Source organism: Hyla sarda, chromosome 1 (genome assembly GCF_029499605.1).
Source record: "Hyla sarda isolate aHylSar1 chromosome 1, aHylSar1.hap1, whole genome shotgun sequence".
In the NCBI taxonomy this organism is placed as follows: Eukaryota; Metazoa; Chordata; class Amphibia; order Anura; family Hylidae; genus Hyla; species Hyla sarda.
In genome coordinates, this window is record NC_079189.1 from 459,963,860 (window position 1) to 459,985,072 (window position 21,213).

A 21,213-nucleotide genomic window follows, 5' to 3' on the forward strand; every position below is an offset into this window, starting at 1 on the left:
TAAAAAAAAAAAAAAGAAATACGCTGATTGGTTGGAAATGTATACCCCAGAATTCCTTAAAGAGCACCTATGATAGATCTTGTTAAATTTTATAATCTTCCCAGTTCACTGCCCCCCATCATTATAAACCACCCCCTGCCTTTTTTTTTTATATAGTTTTCTACCTTGATATTGCTCTGTATTTTCTGCTCAGTTAGATGCACAGACTGGGAAGGGGTGTTACCCAGTAGGTGTGACATCCTCTGAACCCACACAGCCCACAATAAGCCTGTATTGGGGAAACATTGGGTCACGGAGGTCTAGTGAACACTCACCCAAACCAATAGGTAATTACTTTTATGCACATTATCGCCCTGGGCTCTCAGCTTATAGCTCACTATTGTTAATTAGGTGAATCTTTTTTCTCTTTATTAGAGCATGCACTTTAGGATTAATTTCCCCAAATTTACTTTACTATACTTACCATGGGCATTTTACCCTCTGTGGGTCTCTGCTTTTTACATTTATAGCTGTTTGTTACCATAAGCTTGTTGAGCCCACACCAGACCCTCTTCCTACCTCTATGATCAGAGTTATATCTCTTACTTTCATATTTTATATGCTTTTAAATGTCTGATTTTTGTGCATTTTAGTACCAATAAAATTTGATTTTTTTTGCTACTGGGTCTATGCTTTTTTTTTTCTTTGATGTACACAGAGATGAGTGAACTTCCAGTAATTCAATTATGAACTTCTCAGCGTTTGCTGACTTCAGTCTGCATAAATGAGTTGAGCTTCCAGGTGCTACCGGAGTACCTGAAAGCTGAACTAATTTATGCAGGCTAAAGTCAAACACCAAGCCGAGAATTTCATGACAAATCGAATTACTGCAAGTTTGTTCATCTCTAGTACACAGCCCAGTGCGAGATGAGCTATGATTGTATGATTGGATAAGACTGTACACACCCCTCCCTCAGCATTTCCTGCTTTTAGACTTCTGCCAGGCCAGCAAGAGTACAAAGTCTGTGCAAGAGGTGGGGAAAGTGTACTCTGTCACGAGGTGTCTCCCTACTTGTCCAGCTTTTTTTTTTTTTTTTTTTTTTTTTAAACACACACACACAAAAAAAAAAAAAAAAAAAAAAGAGGAACTAAACATTACTTAACCCCCTCCACTAGAGATGAGCGAACTTACAGTAAATTCGATTTGTCACAAACTTCACGGCTCGGCAGTTGATGACTTATCCTGCATAAATTAGTTCAGCTTTCAGGTGCTCCGGTGGGCTGGAGACTCGCCTAGGACTGTATCCACCTTTTCCAGCCCACGGGAGCACCTTAAAGCTGAACTAATTTATGCAGGATAAGTCATCAACTGCCGAGAAGTTTGTGACGAATCGAATTTACTGTAAGTTCGCTCATCTCTACCCTCCACTAATAAAATGTTTAAGTTTGAATCACCCCCTTCCCCCCCCCCCCCCCCAATTTAAAAAGACAAAAACCACATATAAAAATTAAAACATGTATTGCCACGTATGTAAAATGTCCAAACTATAAAAATATATTGTTAATTAAACCACACTGTCAATGGCGTACGTGTGAAAAGAGTCCAAAAAAGCGTATTTTTGGTAATTTTTTTATATCGTGAAAAAAATATAAAGCGATCAAAGTCAGATCAATACAAAACCCCGTACGCGGAAAAATAAAACGTTATAGGGGGTCAGAAGACGACGATTTTAAACATTAATTTTCGTGCATGTAGTTATTTTTTTTCCAGGAGACAAAATCAAACCTACATAAGTAGGATATTTTAATCTTCTGGACCTACAAAAGATAACGTGTCATTTTTACCAACAAATGTACTGTGTAGAAATGGAAGCCCCCAAAAGTTACAAAATGGCATTTTCTCTTCAAATTTTGTCTCACAATGATCTTTTGGGGTTTTGACGTAGAGTTTTGGGTAAAATGACTGAGGTCATTACAAAGTAGAATTGGTGGTGCAAAAAAATAAGCCATCATATGGATTTTTAGGTGCAGAGTGCCCATTTAAAGGGGTATTCCAGGATTTTTTTTTTATTTGACTATACTACAGGGGCTGTAAAGTTGGTGTAGTTCAAAATACAAGTATACTGTGAAAATATAAATTACCCCACAGCGGGTACTTTTCAGGTATTGTCCTCCCAGCATTGAATCAAATACAAATAATAAGGGGGTATAAATGCCCAGGGGAAGTGCTCTAAAATTTAAAGGAGTACTCTGGTGCAGAGTATTCCTGCTCAGTCCTGCTCCCAAAAAATGAAAATAAACCATCTCTCACCTTCCTGGGTTCCCACGGAGCGCCACTACAGCTGATCGGTTCTCCGGTCCATCCTCTTCATACTTATGGGTGTAACGAAGTGTCACATGGCACTCAGCCTATTATGGGCCGAGGCAGAACATTGTGGCGGCTGGCGATAGTCTGAGCGCCATGTGATGCTTCGTTACACCCGGAAGTATGAAGATGATGGACCGGAGGACCGATCGGCTGTAGCGACGCTCCGCGAGAACCCAGGAAGGTGAGGGATGGTTTATTTTCATTTTTTGCAGCCTGGGCAGGAATACTCTGCACCAGAGGACTCCTTTAACCTTTTATTATGTTTGCTTAAAATTACACCACAAAAATCAAGTGACCCATAAAAGTCCAATTAAATTATAAACCTATTGTACCAAATATTTTGTCCCAACGCATTTCTGCTGCAAGCCACAGCTTCCTCAGGTGAATAGCAATGGTAGATACAATACACAGATATAGATATAGATAAAAGTCATTCTATGAAATACGATAGAGTGCAATAGCGGACCAATAGGTTTCCAATGAGCCCTCAATTCCGGAATCAGCGTAGGCAGCGAGCGCAACCCACAGTGGTGGGGAGCCAGGTTATGGCTACTGGCGCTCTGTAGCCAAGAGCCTGACTGATGACAGGGATCCTGTCTACTTCAATGAGTAGAGGGATCAATCTGCAACTAATGCAACAGCTGTAGGCACCCCGATTGAAAACCATAGGTCTTTGAAGGGATGCAGCTCATTTATGTTTCAATGGGTGGGGTGACTGTGTGGGAGGGAGGAAAATGGAATTGTGAGATTAGTAAAAAAAAAAAAAAAAGTCAGACAGGAAATACCAGTTCACAAAAAGCTAGCCACACAGTGTTATGGTAATCTCACAACAGCCATTTAGCCCCAAGACAAGCTCAGATCCTTCCTAAGCATGTCCATTACTGTCTGACAGGTACGTATTAAAATCACCTGATGGTGGATAACCCCTTTAAAAAGGGGTATTCCGGGCAAAAACCATCTTATCGCCTATCGAAAGGATAGGGTATAAGATGTCTGCTTGCAGGGGGCCCGCCACTGGGACCCCCCACGATCTCCCTGCAGCAGCCTGCATTCTATGCGTAGCTGCATCTGAAGTTTCGGAAACCTCCAGGCTTCCGAGACAGGGACGTGACACCACGCCCCCTCCATTCATGTCTATGGGAGGGGGCGTTGCTGCCGTTATGCCCCCCCCCCCTCCCATAGAAATGAATGGAGGGTGCACGCGATCAGACATCTTATCCCTATCCTTTTGATAGGGAATAAAATGTTTTTGCCTGGAATACCCCTTTAAGGTCTATGACAGGAATTCCTCTAAAACAGGATTCACAACAATATATGGGTGCCATATTACGGCCACAAGTGCAAGTCCAACTGTGGTCTGACAGCATTAGTGATCCTGATCTAGGATTCAGTCAATTCACATCATTAAATCTGCTGTAGTGCGAGGACTTGTGCTCATAAGGACACAGAAATGCACCTGTATTACTTTCATAAAAACCCAGCATGGTGTTCCTAGTGTTTCATGTGCTTTTACTATGCAGTAAGTATTGAGCTCAGGCCAATAGAAGTGTTTAAAACCCCCGGTGCTTATTACATTTTTACCTAAATATAAAAAAGTTAACCTTTGCCTAGGGCTCTATTCAATCAATGGAATGGTAACTTATGTGCTGCACCTAAGCTAGTGCAATGAATGCCAATTACTGGTAGGCATTCTAGCACATACCCCCCTTTACCATGTCGTACAGTTGGACATTGAAGTTTACATGAAAGATTAAAGAACAGTTATCAAAACATCTCAAAAATAGTTTAATTCTGTAACCAAATAGTTGTTTCACAAAACAAGAAAAACAAATTACACAAAGGGACATTATACAGCATAAGATTAATATAAAAAAAGATTTAAAGCATCTAGTCTATCAAGAGGTCCAAGTGTGGTCCATGAATCTTCCTGGTTCTATTAAAGGGTTGCAACATCCAGCAATCCATAAACTGTAGCAAAAGCCAAAATGTGTGTGACAAACTCAACTTCCAGACGCTAGCCAAGCAGGTGATGTGCTGTGGCTACAAGACTTGTTATGGGCAAAAGGCATTTAAAGCCAATGGTTTAGGCAAGGTTTCCCTGTAACTTAATGTGAAACATTGTCGCCGTTTCACTCCAAGACCTTTCACAATGCAAAGACTAGTGCTGTAAAGGAAGCCACTTCAGCTTTATTGAAGAAAATAATAAAGAGACATATGCAAAAATATATATTTGAATAAATAAGGAACTCCTGGTGGGATTGAAGATCAATCTGCAGGTTTGCAGTTAAAAATGTGAAGTCTATCATATATAATTTATAAAATAAACCAGTAAGTAAACTGCCCACTGAGGGTAAAACAGAGGTCAGTGAATCGCCACACACCCGGCTGAATTCTGCTTCTGCCTGCGAATGATATTGCTCTTCAGATGGCCAAGTCCACTGTAATGAAAGGAAATCATTTATAGTTACATGCGATTCTATCACAAAAGGACAACTTCAGGTAGTATTTCGTTTATTGGCAAGGGCTTTATAGGGGTACTCTGGTGGGAAAACAATTTTAAATCAACTTGTGCCAAAAAGTTAACAGATTCATAAATTACTTCTATTAAGAAATCTTAATCCTTCCAGTACTTTTTAGCTGCTGTATACTACGGAGAATTCTTTTTTCTTTGCATTTCTTTTCTGTCCACAGTGCTCTCTGCTGACACCTCTGTCCATTTCAGGAACTGTCCGTAGTATACAGCAGCTAATAAGTACTGGAAGGATTAGGATTTTTTTTAGCTTTAACTTTCTGGCACGAGTTGATTTAAAATTAAAAAAAAATTTCCACCGGAATACACCTTTAAAGGGTCACTGTCATGTAAAGAAATTTTTGACATATGTCCGAGACAAGTCAAAACTCTGGGTGCTAAGACCCCACCCTCAGAGCAAATTGGGAGAGGCACTCAGCTGAGAACTCTTCCCATTTGTTCTAGTGATCATGGGGGGGGGGGTCTCAACAATAAAGTTTTGAGATGTCAAGTTCTCTTAATTGACAGTAACACTTCTAGAAGCACCACCAGCTACTGGAGAATAATGTAGAGGGTCTTTTGTATGCCTTCTGCTTACCTGTTTTAGCTGTTGTGGCAGGCGTGAGTTTAGATTTGTTTGCTTGCAAAAAACACAGAATTTTCTAATGCTGCCTATGCTTCTAATGAACCCTCTTGGCTGAGGTTATGGAGCTTTATGTAACTGCAACTTGTCATCTAATCCGATTGCTGGAGTTCCACTTACTCATAAGTGGGTTAAGGTCAGTTCACATTCTGTGCAGTTTTATTATTCAGAGTTTGTTTTTAGAGAAATCCTGCCCTGAGGCAAAAGTGAATTGACCTATAACCACAGTTGTGCTTTATGAAGCTGTCTTTAGGCTGTGTTCACACATTGAATTTACTGCATTTCTCACACATTTGTGGTAAAAAAAAAAAGTACCTGCTTTTACTGTGATTTGTGCAGTCCCTTAAAAATGTATGGGTCTTTGAAGGTGAGGAGAAAAATATATATATAAAAAAAAAAAAAAAAAAAAAAAAAAAAAGGCCACAAATCAAGATTTAATGGGTCATAAAAGGGTTAAGCCATTACATTTTCAGTGTGTCATCCTGGTGATCATGTGTGCCAAAAGGAAACAGCGCTGTAGGACTAATTATTGAAAGTTTGCAAGATTTGGGATAAATAAACCCCATAGTGCTTCTTGTAAACAGACTAAGGCTGGGTTCACACTACGTTTTCTCCCATACGGGAGCGCATACGGCAGGGGGGAGCTAAAAGCTTGCGCTCCCGTATGTCACCGTATGCGCTCCCGTATGTCATTCATTTCAATGAGCCGGCCGGAGTGAAACGTTCGGTCCGGTCGGCTCATTTTTGCGCCGTATGCGCTTTTACAACCGGTCCTAAAACTGGTCAACCACGGTTTTAGGTCCGGTTGTAAAAGCGCATACGGCGCAAAAATGAGCTGACCGGACCAAACGTTTCACGCCGGCCGGCTCATTGAAATGAATGACATACGGGAGCGCATACGGTGACATACGGGAGCGCAAGCTTTTAGCTCCCTCCTGCTGTATGTGCTCCCGTATGGGAGAAAACGTAGTGTGAACCCAGCCTAACACATAAAAAACAACTGTACAACTTACTAGTTCATTCAAAAGCCATTTCTTGACTTTTCCTAACACAGCGAGCAACTTTTCTTTTAAATTCACCATTTGGATCTTCCCTCCATTCTTTCTGTTAAAGGGGGAAAAATGTAAGGATAAGAAGTTGTCATTCTAGGTAAAAAAAGGAGAAAATGTATGTTATCTGTTACCATTACAGTGATCCCTCAAGTTACAATATTAATTGGTTCAAGGACGACCATTGTATGTTGAGACCATATCTCTATGGAAACCTGGTAATTGGTTCTGAAACCACCAAAGAGTCATCCAAAAATAGGAAAAAGTGAGGATTAAAGAAAAATAAGTAGATAACTAATACAGATAAAGCAAGTCCTTACATATAAAAGAAAGAAAGATCTGCTGGAGCTGTAATCACTGTATATGTAGAGAACAGGAGCTTCTTCAGGGTCCTGTACAAAACCCACAATGTCCTAAAAAAGTAACATTGAGCCGCCCTCACCTAGTGTCCAAAATAGCAGCTAACCCTGGTACAGGTAAAAAGTAGTACAGAACATGTAGTACCCCCTGTACTGGAGGGGGCGCTACCAGACAGGAATTCAGTGCCTACACTTCAGTAATACAGGTGTTTTACATTGACACGTTTCACACGTCTGGACTGTCTGTAGCATTGTATGTTGAGTCTGGTTTCAAGTTACAATGGTCCAGAAAAGACCATTGTATGTTTAAACTATTGTATGTTGAGGCCATTGTAAGTTGAGGGATCGCTGTATTCTGGTTATTCCATATAACCAAATCTGAGTCCATTTAAAACTATAGCTCAAGAAAGGACCAGGAATCCGCTAGTAGAGATGAGCGAAGTTAGTAATTCGATTCATCACAAACTTCTCGGCTCGGCAGTTGCTGACTTTAACCTGCATAAATTAGTTCAGCTTTCAGGTGTTCCGGTGGGCTGGAAAAGGTGGATACAGTCCTAGGAAAGAGGCTCCGGTGGGCTGGAGACTCTTTCCTAGGACTGTATCCACCTTTTCCAGCCCACCGGAACACCTGAAAGCTGAACTAATTTATGCAGGTTAAAGTCAGCAACTGCCGAGCCGAGAAGTTTGTGATGAATTGAATTACTGTAACTTCGCTCATCTCTATCCACTAGAGCAGTGGTCCCCAACCTGCGGACCTCCAGATGTTGCAAAACTACAACTCCAGCATGCACAGACAGCCAATGGCTGTCTGAGCATACTGGGAGTTGTAGCTTTGCAGCATCTGTAGGTCTGCAGGTTGGAGACCACTGCACTAGAGTGTTTTACAGCATTTAAGGCTTACACCATTGTGTCCCAGCCAGGGTGCTGGCAGCTGTTGCAAAACTACAACTACCAGCAAGCCCAGTCGAAGGCTGTCCAGGCATGCTGAAAGTTGTAGTTTTGCAACAGCTGGAGGCACCCTGGTTGGAAAATACTTGCATACACAAACAACTGCTGCTCCTTTCCACTTTTGCACCTAAACAGCCTGTCCTTTTGCTCAATGAGACTTTAAAGGGCTACTCCGTTGCTACCCAAAGGATAGGGGATAAGATGTCTGATTGCAGGGACCCCCATGCGATCTCTGTGCAGACAGCCAGCGTTCTGAACATTATTTTCAGAACACTGGGTTAGGCACAGAGATTGCATGAGGGTCCCAGGTAAGATGTCTAGCAACGGAGTACTCCTTTAGCCAGAAGCAATATATGTCTATTGCCAGATTAAGACTTGGTAAGCCAGGACATTTGGGGGTTATGAACCAGAGAATAAACCACAATATTGAACACCGTTCCACGTATTCCTCCCTAGACATGCTGAAACAGTTAGCCAGCAACACCAAGCTGCCAGATCAAGGGGAAGAAATCCCCAAAGAAAGCCTCTACATGGCAAAGAACTGTTCAGAACTCAACCAAGAAGAAAAAAAAAAAAAAAAAAAAAAAAAAAAAAAAAAGTTTCCTGAAATCAAACTTAGCATAAATTGCAGAAGTGTACATGCATGTAGTGTTGAGTGGTACTCACTGCTGCATCTACATTGGCTGGAGAATCACTGTTTGGGTCGGCAAGCATAGAAATAACACTGATCATTATGGTCTCCACAGTGTGAATGGGTAGCCAGCGTTCTTCAGGTTTCTCATAGCCAAATTTATCTTCTCCGGGCTCATGAAGAATGGATATACAAACATCACCATTCTTTGCAACTGGTGGTAAAATGAATGACAGGTAAGAAGCAGGAAGCCGGGACAATCATTAAACTACTGCTGGATATTTCTTAAATGTCTTATTCAATGTATCCATGAAGTGTCAGCTGCTACTCTTATGAGACACATGACCATCAGGGTAATAGTTGCAGACAAAATTAATGTTTTTTGTTGTAAAGTTAAATGACCAGCTTCTAAGAGCAATTATCCAATTGATACTATTTATGTTAATCACCTCTTTACCTAAAAGAAAACTGCACTTAAAAGGGGTACTCTGGTGGAAAATAATATAAATATATCTCAAGTCAACTGGTTACACACCTGTAAATTTCTTCTATTTAAAAATCTTAACCCTTCCAGTACTTAGTTGCTGAATGCTCCACAGGAAGTTATATTTATCTCTTTCTGGAATTCTTTTCATGTCTGAGCACAGTGCTCTCTGCTGACACCTCTGTCCATGTCAGGAACTGTCCAAAGTATGAGCAAATCCCCATAGGAAACCTATCCTGCTCTGGACAGTTCCTGACATGGACAGAGGTATCAGAGAGCACTGTCAGAAAATTACAGAAAGAAATGCAACTTCCTGTGGAGAATACAGTAGCTGATAAGTACAGGAATGATTAAGATTTTTTTAATAGAAGTAATTTACAAATCTTAATTTTTTTTATATCAACTGGTGCCAGAAAGTTAGTTTTCCACCAGAGTACCCCTTTAAGGCTCAGCCACTAGGTGCCTTCCTTCCCTGTGATCTGCAATCCACTGCTTGTTAAGGCTATTCTCTGTCTCTAGGAACAGTCACAGCAAGACTACGCACAGAATGTAGGGGTAGAGCTTAGCTACTGCTTCATGAAGAAAAGCGTAAGACTGTACCTGCAAGCTGTGGCTGTTCTCTATAGGATCCTCACTTTTCCTGAAGGGTAAAATCAAGGCTTCCCTCATGCTAGCAGCATTTCAGTGCTAATGTAACCCATTCCTTGCTGTTATCCTGCTAGCTTGTTTAATTTCTGCCTACATAGCCCCTTGCAAAGACAGGACATCAGTAATCCTTCTCTATATTCCATCTATAAGAGACAGTACATTTATACACTGTACAATATGTAACAGTTACCAAAGCTGATCATAGACCAACATTTCTTGCTTATAACCACATGGCTGTTTCTCCATTATATGAGCCATTTGTATAGCTTCCTTGGCAGGAGCAGATACAACCAAAAGAGTACATAAACCTTTCCTTAGCTAGTCTCTGCACAATAATAAGATGGAACATGATTTTTCTTCATTCAAGTAGTATCTTTAGGGTGTATTCACACGTACAGTATACTGCACATATTTGATGTACAGGACTTTAACCCCTTAAGGACCAAGACAATTCAGTCTGTACGCCCCTTAAAGACCAGGCCTGTTTTTTCAAATAGGGGATGTCTGACTTTAGAGAATAACTCTGGTAACATTTTGCCAATCACGATAATTCTGACGTTTTTTGTCACAAGTTGTCCTTCAGGTACATAGTAAAAGTTTTTTTTTTTTACAATGCAAAAAATCATGACACAAAACTATTAGCTATTTTAACACTAATAGGTTGCATATATTTATACTTTCTGACCAAATAGTTTATGAAACTTATAATTTCAGATGTCTATTTTGAAAGCTTTTTTTGTTTTTAATTACATTGTAAAGCTTCTAAATCATTTAAAATGTTAACTTGAAATTTTGAAAGTTTGAAAAGTAAATTTTTTTTATGTGCCAAGGTTTGCAGAAATTTGAAGGTGGTAGAACATAGTACCCCCCCCCCCTCCCCTCCAAATGACCCAATTTTAAAAACTGTACCTCCTAGTGAATACCTTGAGAGGTCCAGAGTCTTAACACTAGGGATCGACCGATTATCGGTATGGCCGATATTATCGGCCGATAATCACGATTTTGGGCATTATCGGTATTGGCAATTACCTTGCCGATAAGCCGATAATGCCCCGCCCCCTGCACCGCCCCCCCCCGTAGTGCTGGGCGGTATACCGGTATGGATTTTTGCCCATACCGCTATACCGGTCGGGCTCCTCCCCCACCCTCCGTGTCAATAAAAAAATAAATAAATCAAACATTAACTTACCCGTAATGGGGGTGGTCCGGGCCATCCTTCCTGTAGTTTCCGGCGGCATTCCGGGTGGAGGGTGAACCGGTCCGGGCTGTCCTTCTCCGGGGGTCATCTTCTCCACTCCGGGCAGGCTCCGGCCTAGTACGCTGCATAGACGCCGCGACGTCAGGTGCGTCGCTGCGCACGGGCGTCTATGCAGCGTACTAGGCCGGAGCGGAGAAGAGGACCCCCGGAGAAGAAGGACAGCCCGGACCGGTTCACCCTCCACCCTGAATTCCGCCGGAAACTACAGGAAGGAAGGATGGATGGCCCGGACCACCCTGGCAGGTAGGGGGAGAGAAGCGGGTGGTGGCGGCGGCCTATAGCCCCGCAAAAGCCACTGCAGTGCATTGATTTAAAGTGCCCGCTTTAAATCAATGCTCTGCAGCGGTGTATAGGGGGGGGGGGGGGGGGGATAAATAGCCGATAACTTATACTGGAATATCGGTATAAGTTATCGGCTATCGGCCCTAACCTCCACCGATTATCGGTATCGGCCCTAAAAAAAACGATATCGGTCGATGCCTACTTAACACCATAGTTTGGCAGGAATTACCGTATTTTTCGCCGTATAAGATGCACTTTTTGTTCCCCAAAACTGGGGGGGAAAAGTTGGTGCGTCTTATATGGCGAATACCTGCGGCCATCAATGGCTGGGACCCGCCGCTAATACAGGACATCACCGATTGTGGCGATGCCCTGTATTAACCCTTCAGACGCGGCGATCAAAGCCGACCGCCGCGTCTGAAGCGAAAACAACACTAACCTGGCTGCTCAGTCGGGCTGTTCAGGACCACCGCGGTGAAATCGCGGCGTCCCGAACAGCTTACAGGACACAGGGAGGGACCTTACTTGCCTCATCGGTGTCTTCTCCGTGCCGGGATCCCCTGCACTCTCCTTCAACGTCATCACCCAATAGGAGCGGCACGCGTAGCGGCGTGACGGCTACGGAGAGCGTGGATCCCAGAGAAGAAGAAGTCCGGAGCGTCAGGGACACCACGGTGACAGAGCGACATCCAGGGAACCGGTGACTGGTCCGGAGCGGCAGGGACATGCAAGTACTACCTCTTATACCAGTGGTCTTCAACCTGCGGAGCTCCAGATGTTGCAAAACTACAACTTCCAGCATGCCCGGACAGCCAACGGCTGTCCGGGCATGCTGGGAGTTGTAGTTTTGGAACATCTGGAGGTCCGTAGGTTGACGACCACTGGTGGGTTCAGAATATTTTTTTTTTTTTTAGATTTGGCACCTATAAATTGGGTGCGTCTTATACAACGGTGCGTCCTATAGGGCGAAAAATACGGTACTACAGAGTCAGTGTTAAAAATTCGAAATTTGCTTTTCACAAATGCATCAATTGTGGGACTTATTTTTTTGTACATCACTTCTGATATTGAAAGAAATGCACCCTATATTTTATTGAGCTGCTTGTCCCGTGTTTGGAAATACCGCCACTTAGGCCATATTTGGTTCCCTTGCCGCGTGGTAGGACCCAGGAGAGGAGCGCCATTTGGCTTTCAGGGCACCATTTTAGGCCGAACTTCACGTCTGCAAAGGGTTTTAGCTGCCAGAACCATACAGAACCCCCCACAAGTGACCCCATTTTGGAAACTACACACCCTAAAGTATTCAACTAGACCAAAAGTGAGTACTTTGTATCCATTCCAGCCACACAAAAAGGACTCAGTCAGTGGAAATTGTTTTATTATTTTCTTTTCCCCCCCAAAAATGCATCATTTGTGGGATGTATTTTTTGTCCATTGCATCTGAAAAGTAGAAAATGCACCCCATATTTTATTACGCTGTTTGTCCAGTGTTCGGCAATACCCCTGTTTAGGCCATATTTGGTTGCATGGTCACATGGTGGGACCCAAAAGGAGAGGAGCACCATTTGTCTGTCTGTGACAGTTAAAATATTCCTAATGGATATATCCGTCATGTTGTGGGAACAAGCACCCACTCATGGCCACTGGGCTTTTTTTATTTATTTATTTTTATTTTTTAAACTGGTTTATTTTGTTTAGGGGGTGGAGGGTGGGGTTGGGCGACAGTCCCCATTCATACTGCATTTCTGCAGTATAGGAGTCTTGTCAAAAAAGGGATGCTAATGTATACTGTAGCAATCTCATTCAGTAATGAAGGGAGCTGCTACAGTATGTCAGCACCCCTTTTTCTGATGGATGCTGACGGATACCTCTAAGAGAGCCCCCCCCCCCTCCCTCAAAACTTACAGCTCGCAGTTGCTTCCGACCGCAGCTGTAAGGTTAAACTGCTGGGACCGAAGTATACTTCGGTCCAGGCAGTGCAGCAGGGTCCCAGCTGTGTGTTACAACAGAGTCCCTGCCGCGATCTTGTGTGCGCACTGGGCAGCACCCACGAGAACAACGGAAGTGTATACTTGTCCTGGAACTTGCATCCTGCCTGGGATGTGTATACACGTTTATGGTCGTTAACGTGTTAAGCTGCAGATTTAAAGCTGTGTTCAGTCATTTTATTTACATTAAACTCTGCAGCATAGAAGTTTCAGCTTCAAATCCTGCACAATAAATGTGCAGGAAACTGTACGTGTGAATATACCCTTACAGGGTTAATCCAGGATCAGCAAAACAGCAAGACACCTTTCCTCAGGAGGTGTATGGTATGACAACTCATTATTCACTTCAATGGGACTGAGCTGCAATCCTGGACACCAACTGAGAAAGAGTGGCACTGTTTTCAGAGAAAAGCAGCTATTTTTTTGATCCTGAATAACCCCTTTAAGGTGTACCAAGCCTATTTAGAGCTTGTAAGTACCACACCCAACTGTTGGAAAAGTCTAATGTACAACACGCAATTGTTTGGAACAGAAAACAAGTCACTCACCGTTAGGATGCCAGATTTCAGTTATAAATTTCATTTTAGGAGGTCTCAGTGGATAGTCAACTGGAAATGTAAGATGCACCTTAAAAAAGCCGCCCTCACTTGAAGAAAAAACATGCAGTTTAAAAGAAATACATTTGGTCAAATGGCAAACCAACAACATACCAAACTAAGGGAGGGGGGTGTAATTTAATATGTTTCTGGTATAGAAGGACTTACTAAAAAATACACCTTGAAACAGGCACAAGTTTTAGCAGAAGTCTTTGCCATCTCTGAGATGGTATAGAATTCACTAATAAGTCCCTGGATCAAGAAGTGTGCAACCCTTGATAAATCCAGTGCAATCATACATCAGGGGTTAACTTAGAGGGCATGTTTAACACCAGAATCCAGAATATGAAGCACCAGTCTAAGTGCACATTAATGTACGTAGCAAACCCCTTTAAATAAAAAACAAATGTTTTCCCCTCCAAGGTCCCAATTCTATCTGTAATACTTCTAAACTAAAAGTCTTGGTCACAGGAATACAGCTACACCATTACCAGCATTCTAGAATTTACAAGTATAGAGCAAATACTTACAATAAAGTGTCCTGTGGGCCAATAAGTAGCACCTCCCATTTGTAGATATCATCGTCATCTATCAGCCCAGCAGAAAATCCCTCAACAGGATTCTTGTTCAGTTCTGAAATGCAATTCATGAAAGTAAAGTATTTACACTGTTTAGGTTTACTCACTGTTCTTCCTGACGCTTTAAAGTGGAGTTTGTTTTCTAAATTTTTACCTCACACACTTATATCTGGCATTTTTTAATCCTAAAGAAACACCAAAACCAACCTAAAAAATGTAAACATTTCAAAGCAAATATGCCCCAAAAGGCACTGCAATACTGTGTACATTAGGCCATAGAGTGCTGAGGATAGAAGAAATGCCCTTGTTTCGCTGCCAATTCTGGCACAGCAATGGTGGACAGTATTACAGGCACCTGTACAAAAACATAAGCATGGTGGATTAGGCTGGGTATGTAATGGATTTCAATGAGCCGACCAGAGTGAACCGGTTGGCTCATTTTTGCCCGTATGTGGTTTTCTACTGGACCTAAAACCATGGTTGACTACGGTTTTATGTCCGGTAGAAAACTGCACATGGGCAAAAATGAGCCAACCGGTTCACTCTGGTCGGCTCATTGAAATACATTACATACAAGCAGCATACGGCAGGGAAACAGGAGCGCCCGGTTTTAGCTCCCCCAGCTGTATGCGGTCCTGTATTGGGAAAAACGTGATGTGAACCCAGCCTTACCAATAAACAAAATAAGCTGTTCTGTGCTTATAAAAGAAGCAGCACTATTTCTAGCACTTCTATAACTTGTATGAGATTTTTCAGCAGACTCCAACCATAATTTCCAGTTCTCCCTGATGTGGTGGGTGGAGTCTATTTGGAGACCACTGGTTTATGGTGTCTCATACACCGCATAAACAGAGGGAGAGATCCTGCACTGCTATGTCTCTGCACAGCCTAAAAAGCAGCTACCATAGCATGAGCAGTCTAAACTGTATATAAAACACTGAGGGAGACAGACAGACTTGTCTCTGTGCATGGTCATAGGAACTACCCATCCCCCCACCCTCTATAGACTTGTATCGCTTGTAATCTGACCCCTGACTAAGCTACAAGACAAACCCTGAGCAGACACAACAAAATTAAAGTGAAACTGACAGCCTGACAGGATCTGTCCCTCCAAAGTTAGTCTTCCATGTCCAGTAAATTGTGCACTAGAGGTGGTCCTGCCAGCTCAGTATGAATATTCACTGTCACGGGTCATGTAAGCGCTGTGCCGACGCAAGCGCCCCAGCCCCAGTGTGCAATTTACGGAGGATGAAGGCCGATCTTCAGGAGGGACAGATTTCCAGAGTGCAGGTACGTGAAAGGAGTCTGACTCCTCATCAGTCTCCTTTTCCCCCACACTATATCCCAGTGTATTAAGTTTAGTGTGGGTGAACAGGATGCCTGTTTTTCTTTAATTGCCGCTTTGCACAATGGAGGTGGGACCAGGCAAGGAGGCAGGGATGCGGAGTATGCAGGGTCCTGCCTCCAATGTGCAAAGCTGGTGATTAACATTAGTAATTCCAGTTAATAACTGGTCTCTTTCTGGAACCGAACAGCAGATCCAGGAAAGTGATACTTCATTCTACTGTTCACCCACACAACAACCCTGTGTATTGGGTATAACGTGGGTGAACTGGCTGTCTTGATTTAAATGGGCACTGTCAGGTTCAAATACTTTTGACAGCACTCCCCCCGTGCCCCCTCCTGCCCGACAGCACTCCCCCCGTGCCCCCTCCTGCCCGACAGCACTCCCCCCCGTGCCCGACAGCACTCCCCCCGTGCCCGACAGCACCCCCCCCGTGCCCCCTCCTGCCCGACAGCACCCCCCCCCGTGCCCCCTCCTGCCCGACAGCACTCCCCCCCCGTGCCCCCTCCTGCCCGACAGCACTCCCCCCCGTTCCCCCTCCTGCCCGACAGCACTCCCCCCCCGTGCCCCCTCCTGCCCGACAGCACTCCCCCCGTTCCCCCTCCTGCCCGACAGCACTCCCCCCCCGTTCCCCCTCCTGCCCGACAGCACTCCCCCCCGTTCCCCCTCCTGCCCGACAGCACTCCCCCCCGTTCCCCCTCCTGCCCGACAGCACTCCCCCCCGTTCCCCCTCCTGCCCGACAGCACTCCCCCCCGTTCCCCCTCCTGCCCGACAGCACTCCCCCCCGTTCCCCCTCCTGCCCGACAGCACTCCCCCCCGTTCCCCCTCCTGCCCGACAGCACTCCCCCCCGTTCCCCCTCCTGCCCGACAGCACTCCCCCCCGTTCCCCCTCCTGCCCGACAGCACTCCCCCCCGTTCCCCCTCCTGCCCGACAGCACTCCCCCCCCGTTCCCCCTCCTGCCCGACAGCACTCCCCCCCGTTCCCCCTCCTGCCCGACAGCACTCCCCCCCGTTCCCCCTCCTGCCCGACAGCACTCCCCCCCGTTCCCCCTCCTGCCCGACAGCACTCCCCCCCCGTTCCCCCTCCTGCCCGACAGCACTCCCCCCCGTTCCCCCTCCTGCCCGACAGCACTCCCCCCCGTTCCCCCTCCTGCCCGACAGCACTCCCCCCCGTTCCCCCTCCTGCCCGACAGCACTCCCCCCCGTTCCCCCTCCTGCCCGACAGCACTCCCCCCCGTTCCCCCTCCTGCCCGACAGCACTCCCCCCCGTTCCCCCTCCTGCCCGACAGCACTCCCCCCGTTCCCCCTCCTGCCCCATAGCACTCCCCCCGTTCCCCCTCCTGCCCCATAGCACTCCCCCCGTTCCCCCTCCTGCCCCATAGCACTCCCCCCGTTCCCCCTCCTGCCCCATAGCACTCCCCCCGTTCCCCCTCCTGCCCGATAGCACTCCCCCCGTTCCCCCTCCTGCCCGATAGCACTCCCCCCGTTCCCCCTCCTGCCCGATAGCACTCCCCCCGTTCCCCCTCCTGCCCGATAGCACTCCCCCGTTCCCCCTCCTGCCCGATAGCACTCCCCCGTTCCCCCTCCTGCCCGATAGCACTCCCCCGTTCCCCCTCCTGCCCGATAGCACTCCCCCGTTCCCCCTCCTGCCCGATAGCACTCCCCGTTCCCCCTCCTGTCTGATAGCACTCCCCTGCGCTCTCTCCTGTCTGATAGCACTCCCCTGTGCTCTCTCCTGTCCTATCAGACAAAGCACAGATGAGTGCTAGCCCACCCTCACTTACTGGACTTTGTCTATGCCTGTGCTTCAGCTTGGACAAAGCCATGATTTCTATAAAAAAGGAAATAATATTTTCTTATGAGGCCTATAGAAAGAACAGTTTAGGGTTAGTTTCCCACATACCACAGTACAGGCCTTTTCCAGCTGTGCTCGGCATAGCTTAGCACACCCTCCTGTAAGCTCTTTCCTATTAAAGGGGTAGTCTGGGGGAAACATTCTCAAATCAACTGGTGCCAGAAAGTTAAACATATTTGTAAATTACTTCTATATAAAAATCTTAATCCTTCCAGTACTTAGCGGATGCATGCTCCACAGGAACTTTTATTTCTTTCTGGAGTTCTTTTCTGTCTGACCACAGTGCACTCTGCTGACACCTCTGTCCATATCAGGAACTGTCCAGAGTAGGAGAGGTTTGCTATGGAAATTTGCTTGTACTCTGGACAGTTCCAGACATGGACAGCAGAGAGCACTGAGGTCAGACAGAAAAGAACTCCAGAAAGAAATACAACTTCCTGTGAAGCAGCTGATAAGTACTGGTAAGATTTTTAAATAGAAGTTATTTACAAATCTGTTTAACTATGGCACCAGTTGATATATATAAAAAAATTGTTTTCAACCGGAGTACCCCTTTAAATGAGGCCTTTATATGGAGAGTGGTTTAGGGTTAGTGTCCCTCAACCCACAGTATAAGCCCCCATCCACCAGCAGCACTACACTACATAGCCCAGCACACCCTCATATATTTAGGCTTAGTGTCCCTCAACCCACAGTATAAGCCCCCGTCCACCAGCAGCACTCTACACTACATAGCCCAGCACACCCTCATATATATATATTTAGGCTTAGTGTCCCATAACCCACATTATAAGCCCCCTCCACCAGCAGCACTCTACACTACATAGCCCAGCACACCCTCATATATATTTAGGCTTAGTGTCCCATAACCCACAGTATAAGCCCCCTCCACCAGCAGCACTCTACACTACATAGCCCAGCACACCCTCATATATATTTAGGCTTAGTGTCCCATAACCCACAGTATAAGCCCCCTCCACCAGCAGCACTCTACACTACATAGCCCAGCACACCCTCATATATATTTAGGCTTAGTGTCCCATAACCCACAGTATAAGCCCCCTCCACCAGCAGCACTCTACACTACATAGCCCAGCACACCCTCATATATTTAGGCTTAGTGTCCCATACCCCACAGTATAATCCCCCGTCCACCAGCAGCACTCTACACTACATAGCCCAGCACACCCTCATATATTTAGGGTTAGTGTCCCATAACCCACATTATAAGCCCCCTCCACCAGCAGCACTCTACACTACATAGCCCAGCACACCCTCATATATTTAGGGTTAGTGTCCCATACCCCACAATATAAGCCCCCTCCACCAGCAGCACTCTACACTACATAGCCCAGCACACCCTCATATATTTAGGGTTAGTGTCCCATACCCCACAATATAAGCCCCCTCCACCAGCAGCACTCTACACTACATAGTCCAGCACACCCTCATATATTTAGGGTTAGTGTCCCATACCCCACAATATAAGCCCCCTCCACCAGCAGCACTCTACACTACATAGTCCAGCACACCCTCATATATTTAGGGTTAGTGTCCCATACCCCACAATATAAGCCCCCTCCACTACATAGCCCAGCACACCCTCATATATTTAGGGTTAGTGTCCCATACCCCACAATATAAGCCCCCTCCAGCAGCACTCTACACTACATAGCCCAGCACACCCTCCACCGCCTCCATTGTGACGCTCTGAGAAGAAAGCCGAGGCCTGGCCGCCCGGGCCCCCATGACAGACGGACCCCAGGACCTCCGCCCGGCGGGCCGCGAGCAGACAGTAGCTGGACACCTCGTGGTTACCGGGTCGGAAACTAAACCCCCCCGGAGCTGCCATCCCACCCCAACATTTATGAACACAAATGAAACAAAGGCAAGCCATGAGCCATACCTGCGAGCTGCTTCCTGAGCAGGAGGACTGACTGTTCGGACATGTTGTGACCCCCTAGGCGCTCCCGACTACCTGTCACCACAATCTTCCCTGATCACCCCTCGCCTTGCACCACTTCCGCCCTTATAGATTTCAGTCCTCTCTCCGGAACGCACATGCCCCGCCCCTCTGTGGAACGCACGACTGAGGCCCAGGTCGCCGTTTTGAAGAGAGTAGGTGGCCTAGGGTGCCTGTGCGGTTGATGTCTAATACCACTACCAAAGATAGCGACCACGTCTATTCACTTTTTATAGTGTACACTGAAGAGTGAAACAAGAACGGGGAGGAGTACCGTGCAGTGTAGCCATGGCTACTGCTACGTGTTAAGTGCGCAGGCGCGACGCGGACACCTATGGTATTTTTTACGTTAGGTCGTCATCTAGCGCCATCATTTAACGCGAGCAGCGGTGCTGGGCGGAGCTCTTGTACTGTACAGTGTGTATTGGAGGCTGCGGGATCTTCTGACTGACATGAGTGTGATCGATCATGTACGGGACATGGCGGCGGCCGGGCTGCACTCCAATGTGCGCCTCCTCAGCAGCCTCCTGCTCACCATGAGCAACAACAACCCGTGAGTCCCCGGCAGTACTGCTGCAGTCCGTTATGTCTAGTGGGGCGCTATGTGTGGCCCATATACGGTGGGGTGGGCACTGACAGGCCTAGTGCAGGGGGCGCACATGATGTAAATCACATACCTGGTATCCCAAAATATGATCCCCCGACACTTGGAAACGGGTTGTCTAGAATAAGAGGAACAAAATACATCAAAAACCACCTAGTTATAGAACTGTATGACAGCAGATGGTTGTCATGATGGCGTAGTGAAGGCGTTTCCTAAAGCAACCAATCAGAGAGCAGCTTTCATTTTCAAAGTAGTGATCTGATTGGCTACTAGCGTTTACACATAAGGCCCAATGCAGTTTTTCAGGAAAATTTGCTGAGTTGCCTATAGCAACCAATCAGATCACTTCTTTCATTTTTCAGAGGCCATTTAAAAATGAAAGAAATAATCTGATTGGTTGCTATGGGCAGCTCAGCAACTTTTCCACTGGACAGGTTTTGATAAATCCCCCATTGTGTCTCCAGCAGTTGCAAAACTACAACTCCCAGCAGACCCAGACAGCCAAAGCCTGAGAACATGCTGGGAATTGCAGTTTTGCAACAGCTGGAGACACAGTGGTTAAAAAACACTGTACTAAAGCTTAGGTCTTCAAACTGTGAACCTCCTACTGCCTTATCTTATGAGTGATAAATCTGATAAACAGCAATGTGACCACCCCCTTCACATCACTGGTCTTGTCCCGAGCAGACAGAAATGGGAGAAGAGATGAGAAGCACATTGCATTTAGAGAGTGTGACAAGACCTCATGGCTACAAGCCTGACAGCTTAGCTCATATGGAGAGATCTGTGCAGTATGGCTAATAATATTATATTATTAAGTTGCTTTATTATACTTTTTCACACCATACGCAGGCTGTTCTTTTCACAAGGCAGCACGTTTAAAGAGGACCCCAAAAAGGAGACTGTGTTGTTGTTAAATAGCTTAGGGTGCCCTGATCACACACCTTTTTACAGGTTCTTGATGCACCCTTCTGTTCCTGAGATATGTGGGTTTATAGTTTTGTCTGACACTTCAGGGAATCAGTCAGATGGGTGTGAACCTAATTTTAATAATGGGAGTGAATATCAGGTGATGGGCGGGATTATACAGTCAGGGGGTGTGTATTGGGCATACACGCTCCTCAA

The 21,213-nt window shown here is 45.6% G+C and overlaps 2 protein-coding genes across 4 annotated transcripts in view; one reads left to right on the plus strand and one right to left on the minus strand.

Annotated features, from left to right (window-relative positions):
* Positions 1–4,118: 4,118 nt before the first annotated feature.
* LOC130284261 (ubiquitin-conjugating enzyme E2 G1-like) lies at positions 4,119–20,318 on the minus strand. 2 transcript variants are annotated; one of them, XM_056534450.1, is made up of 6 exons: positions 20,162–20,318; positions 14,273–14,375; positions 13,695–13,792; positions 8,522–8,700; positions 6,513–6,603; positions 4,119–4,785 (listed from the first exon to the last, which is right to left on the minus strand). In XM_056534450.1, the coding sequence occupies exons 1-5, from the start codon at positions 20,229–20,231 to the stop codon at positions 6,517–6,519; spliced, it is 537 nt and encodes a 178-aa protein (XP_056390425.1). In that variant the 5' UTR covers positions 20,232–20,318; the 3' UTR covers positions 4,119–4,785; positions 6,513–6,516. The 2 variants fall into 2 exon arrangements, with proteins under 2 accessions (XP_056390425.1, XP_056390432.1); XM_056534457.1 differs by lacking the exon at positions 20,162–20,318 and adding an exon at positions 19,428–19,621.
* The window catches only part of ANAPC7 (anaphase promoting complex subunit 7), a 61,679-nt gene continuing 59,982 nt past the window's right edge, over positions 19,517–21,213 (plus strand). Inside the window, exon 1 of one of the 2 annotated variants that reach the window (XM_056534439.1) lies at positions 19,517–19,639. Coding sequence is in view for 1 of the 2 variants with exons in the window: in XM_056534431.1 (XP_056390406.1) it covers positions 19,937–20,037 (101 nt within the window). In the remaining variant the exon portion in view is untranslated. Of the gene's footprint in view, positions 19,640–19,700; positions 20,038–21,213 lie in introns of those variants that run through there. The other variant, XM_056534431.1, reaches the window with a different exon arrangement.

Bases quoted from the DNA above. Each gene is read 5' to 3' on its own strand.
- LOC130284261 (XM_056534450.1), bottom strand. From the start codon at position 20,231: ATGTATTTTGTTCCTCTTATTCTAGACAACCCGTTTCCAAGTGTCGGG. The intron at 14,376-20,161 runs GTATGTGATTTA...ATTGCATTTCAG, and splicing joins ATCATATTTTGGGATACCAG to AACTGAACAAGAATCCTGTT. The intron at 8,701-13,694 runs GTGAGTGACTTG...TTTTACCACCAG, and splicing joins TGAAATCTGGCATCCTAACG to TTGCAAAGAATGGTGATGTT.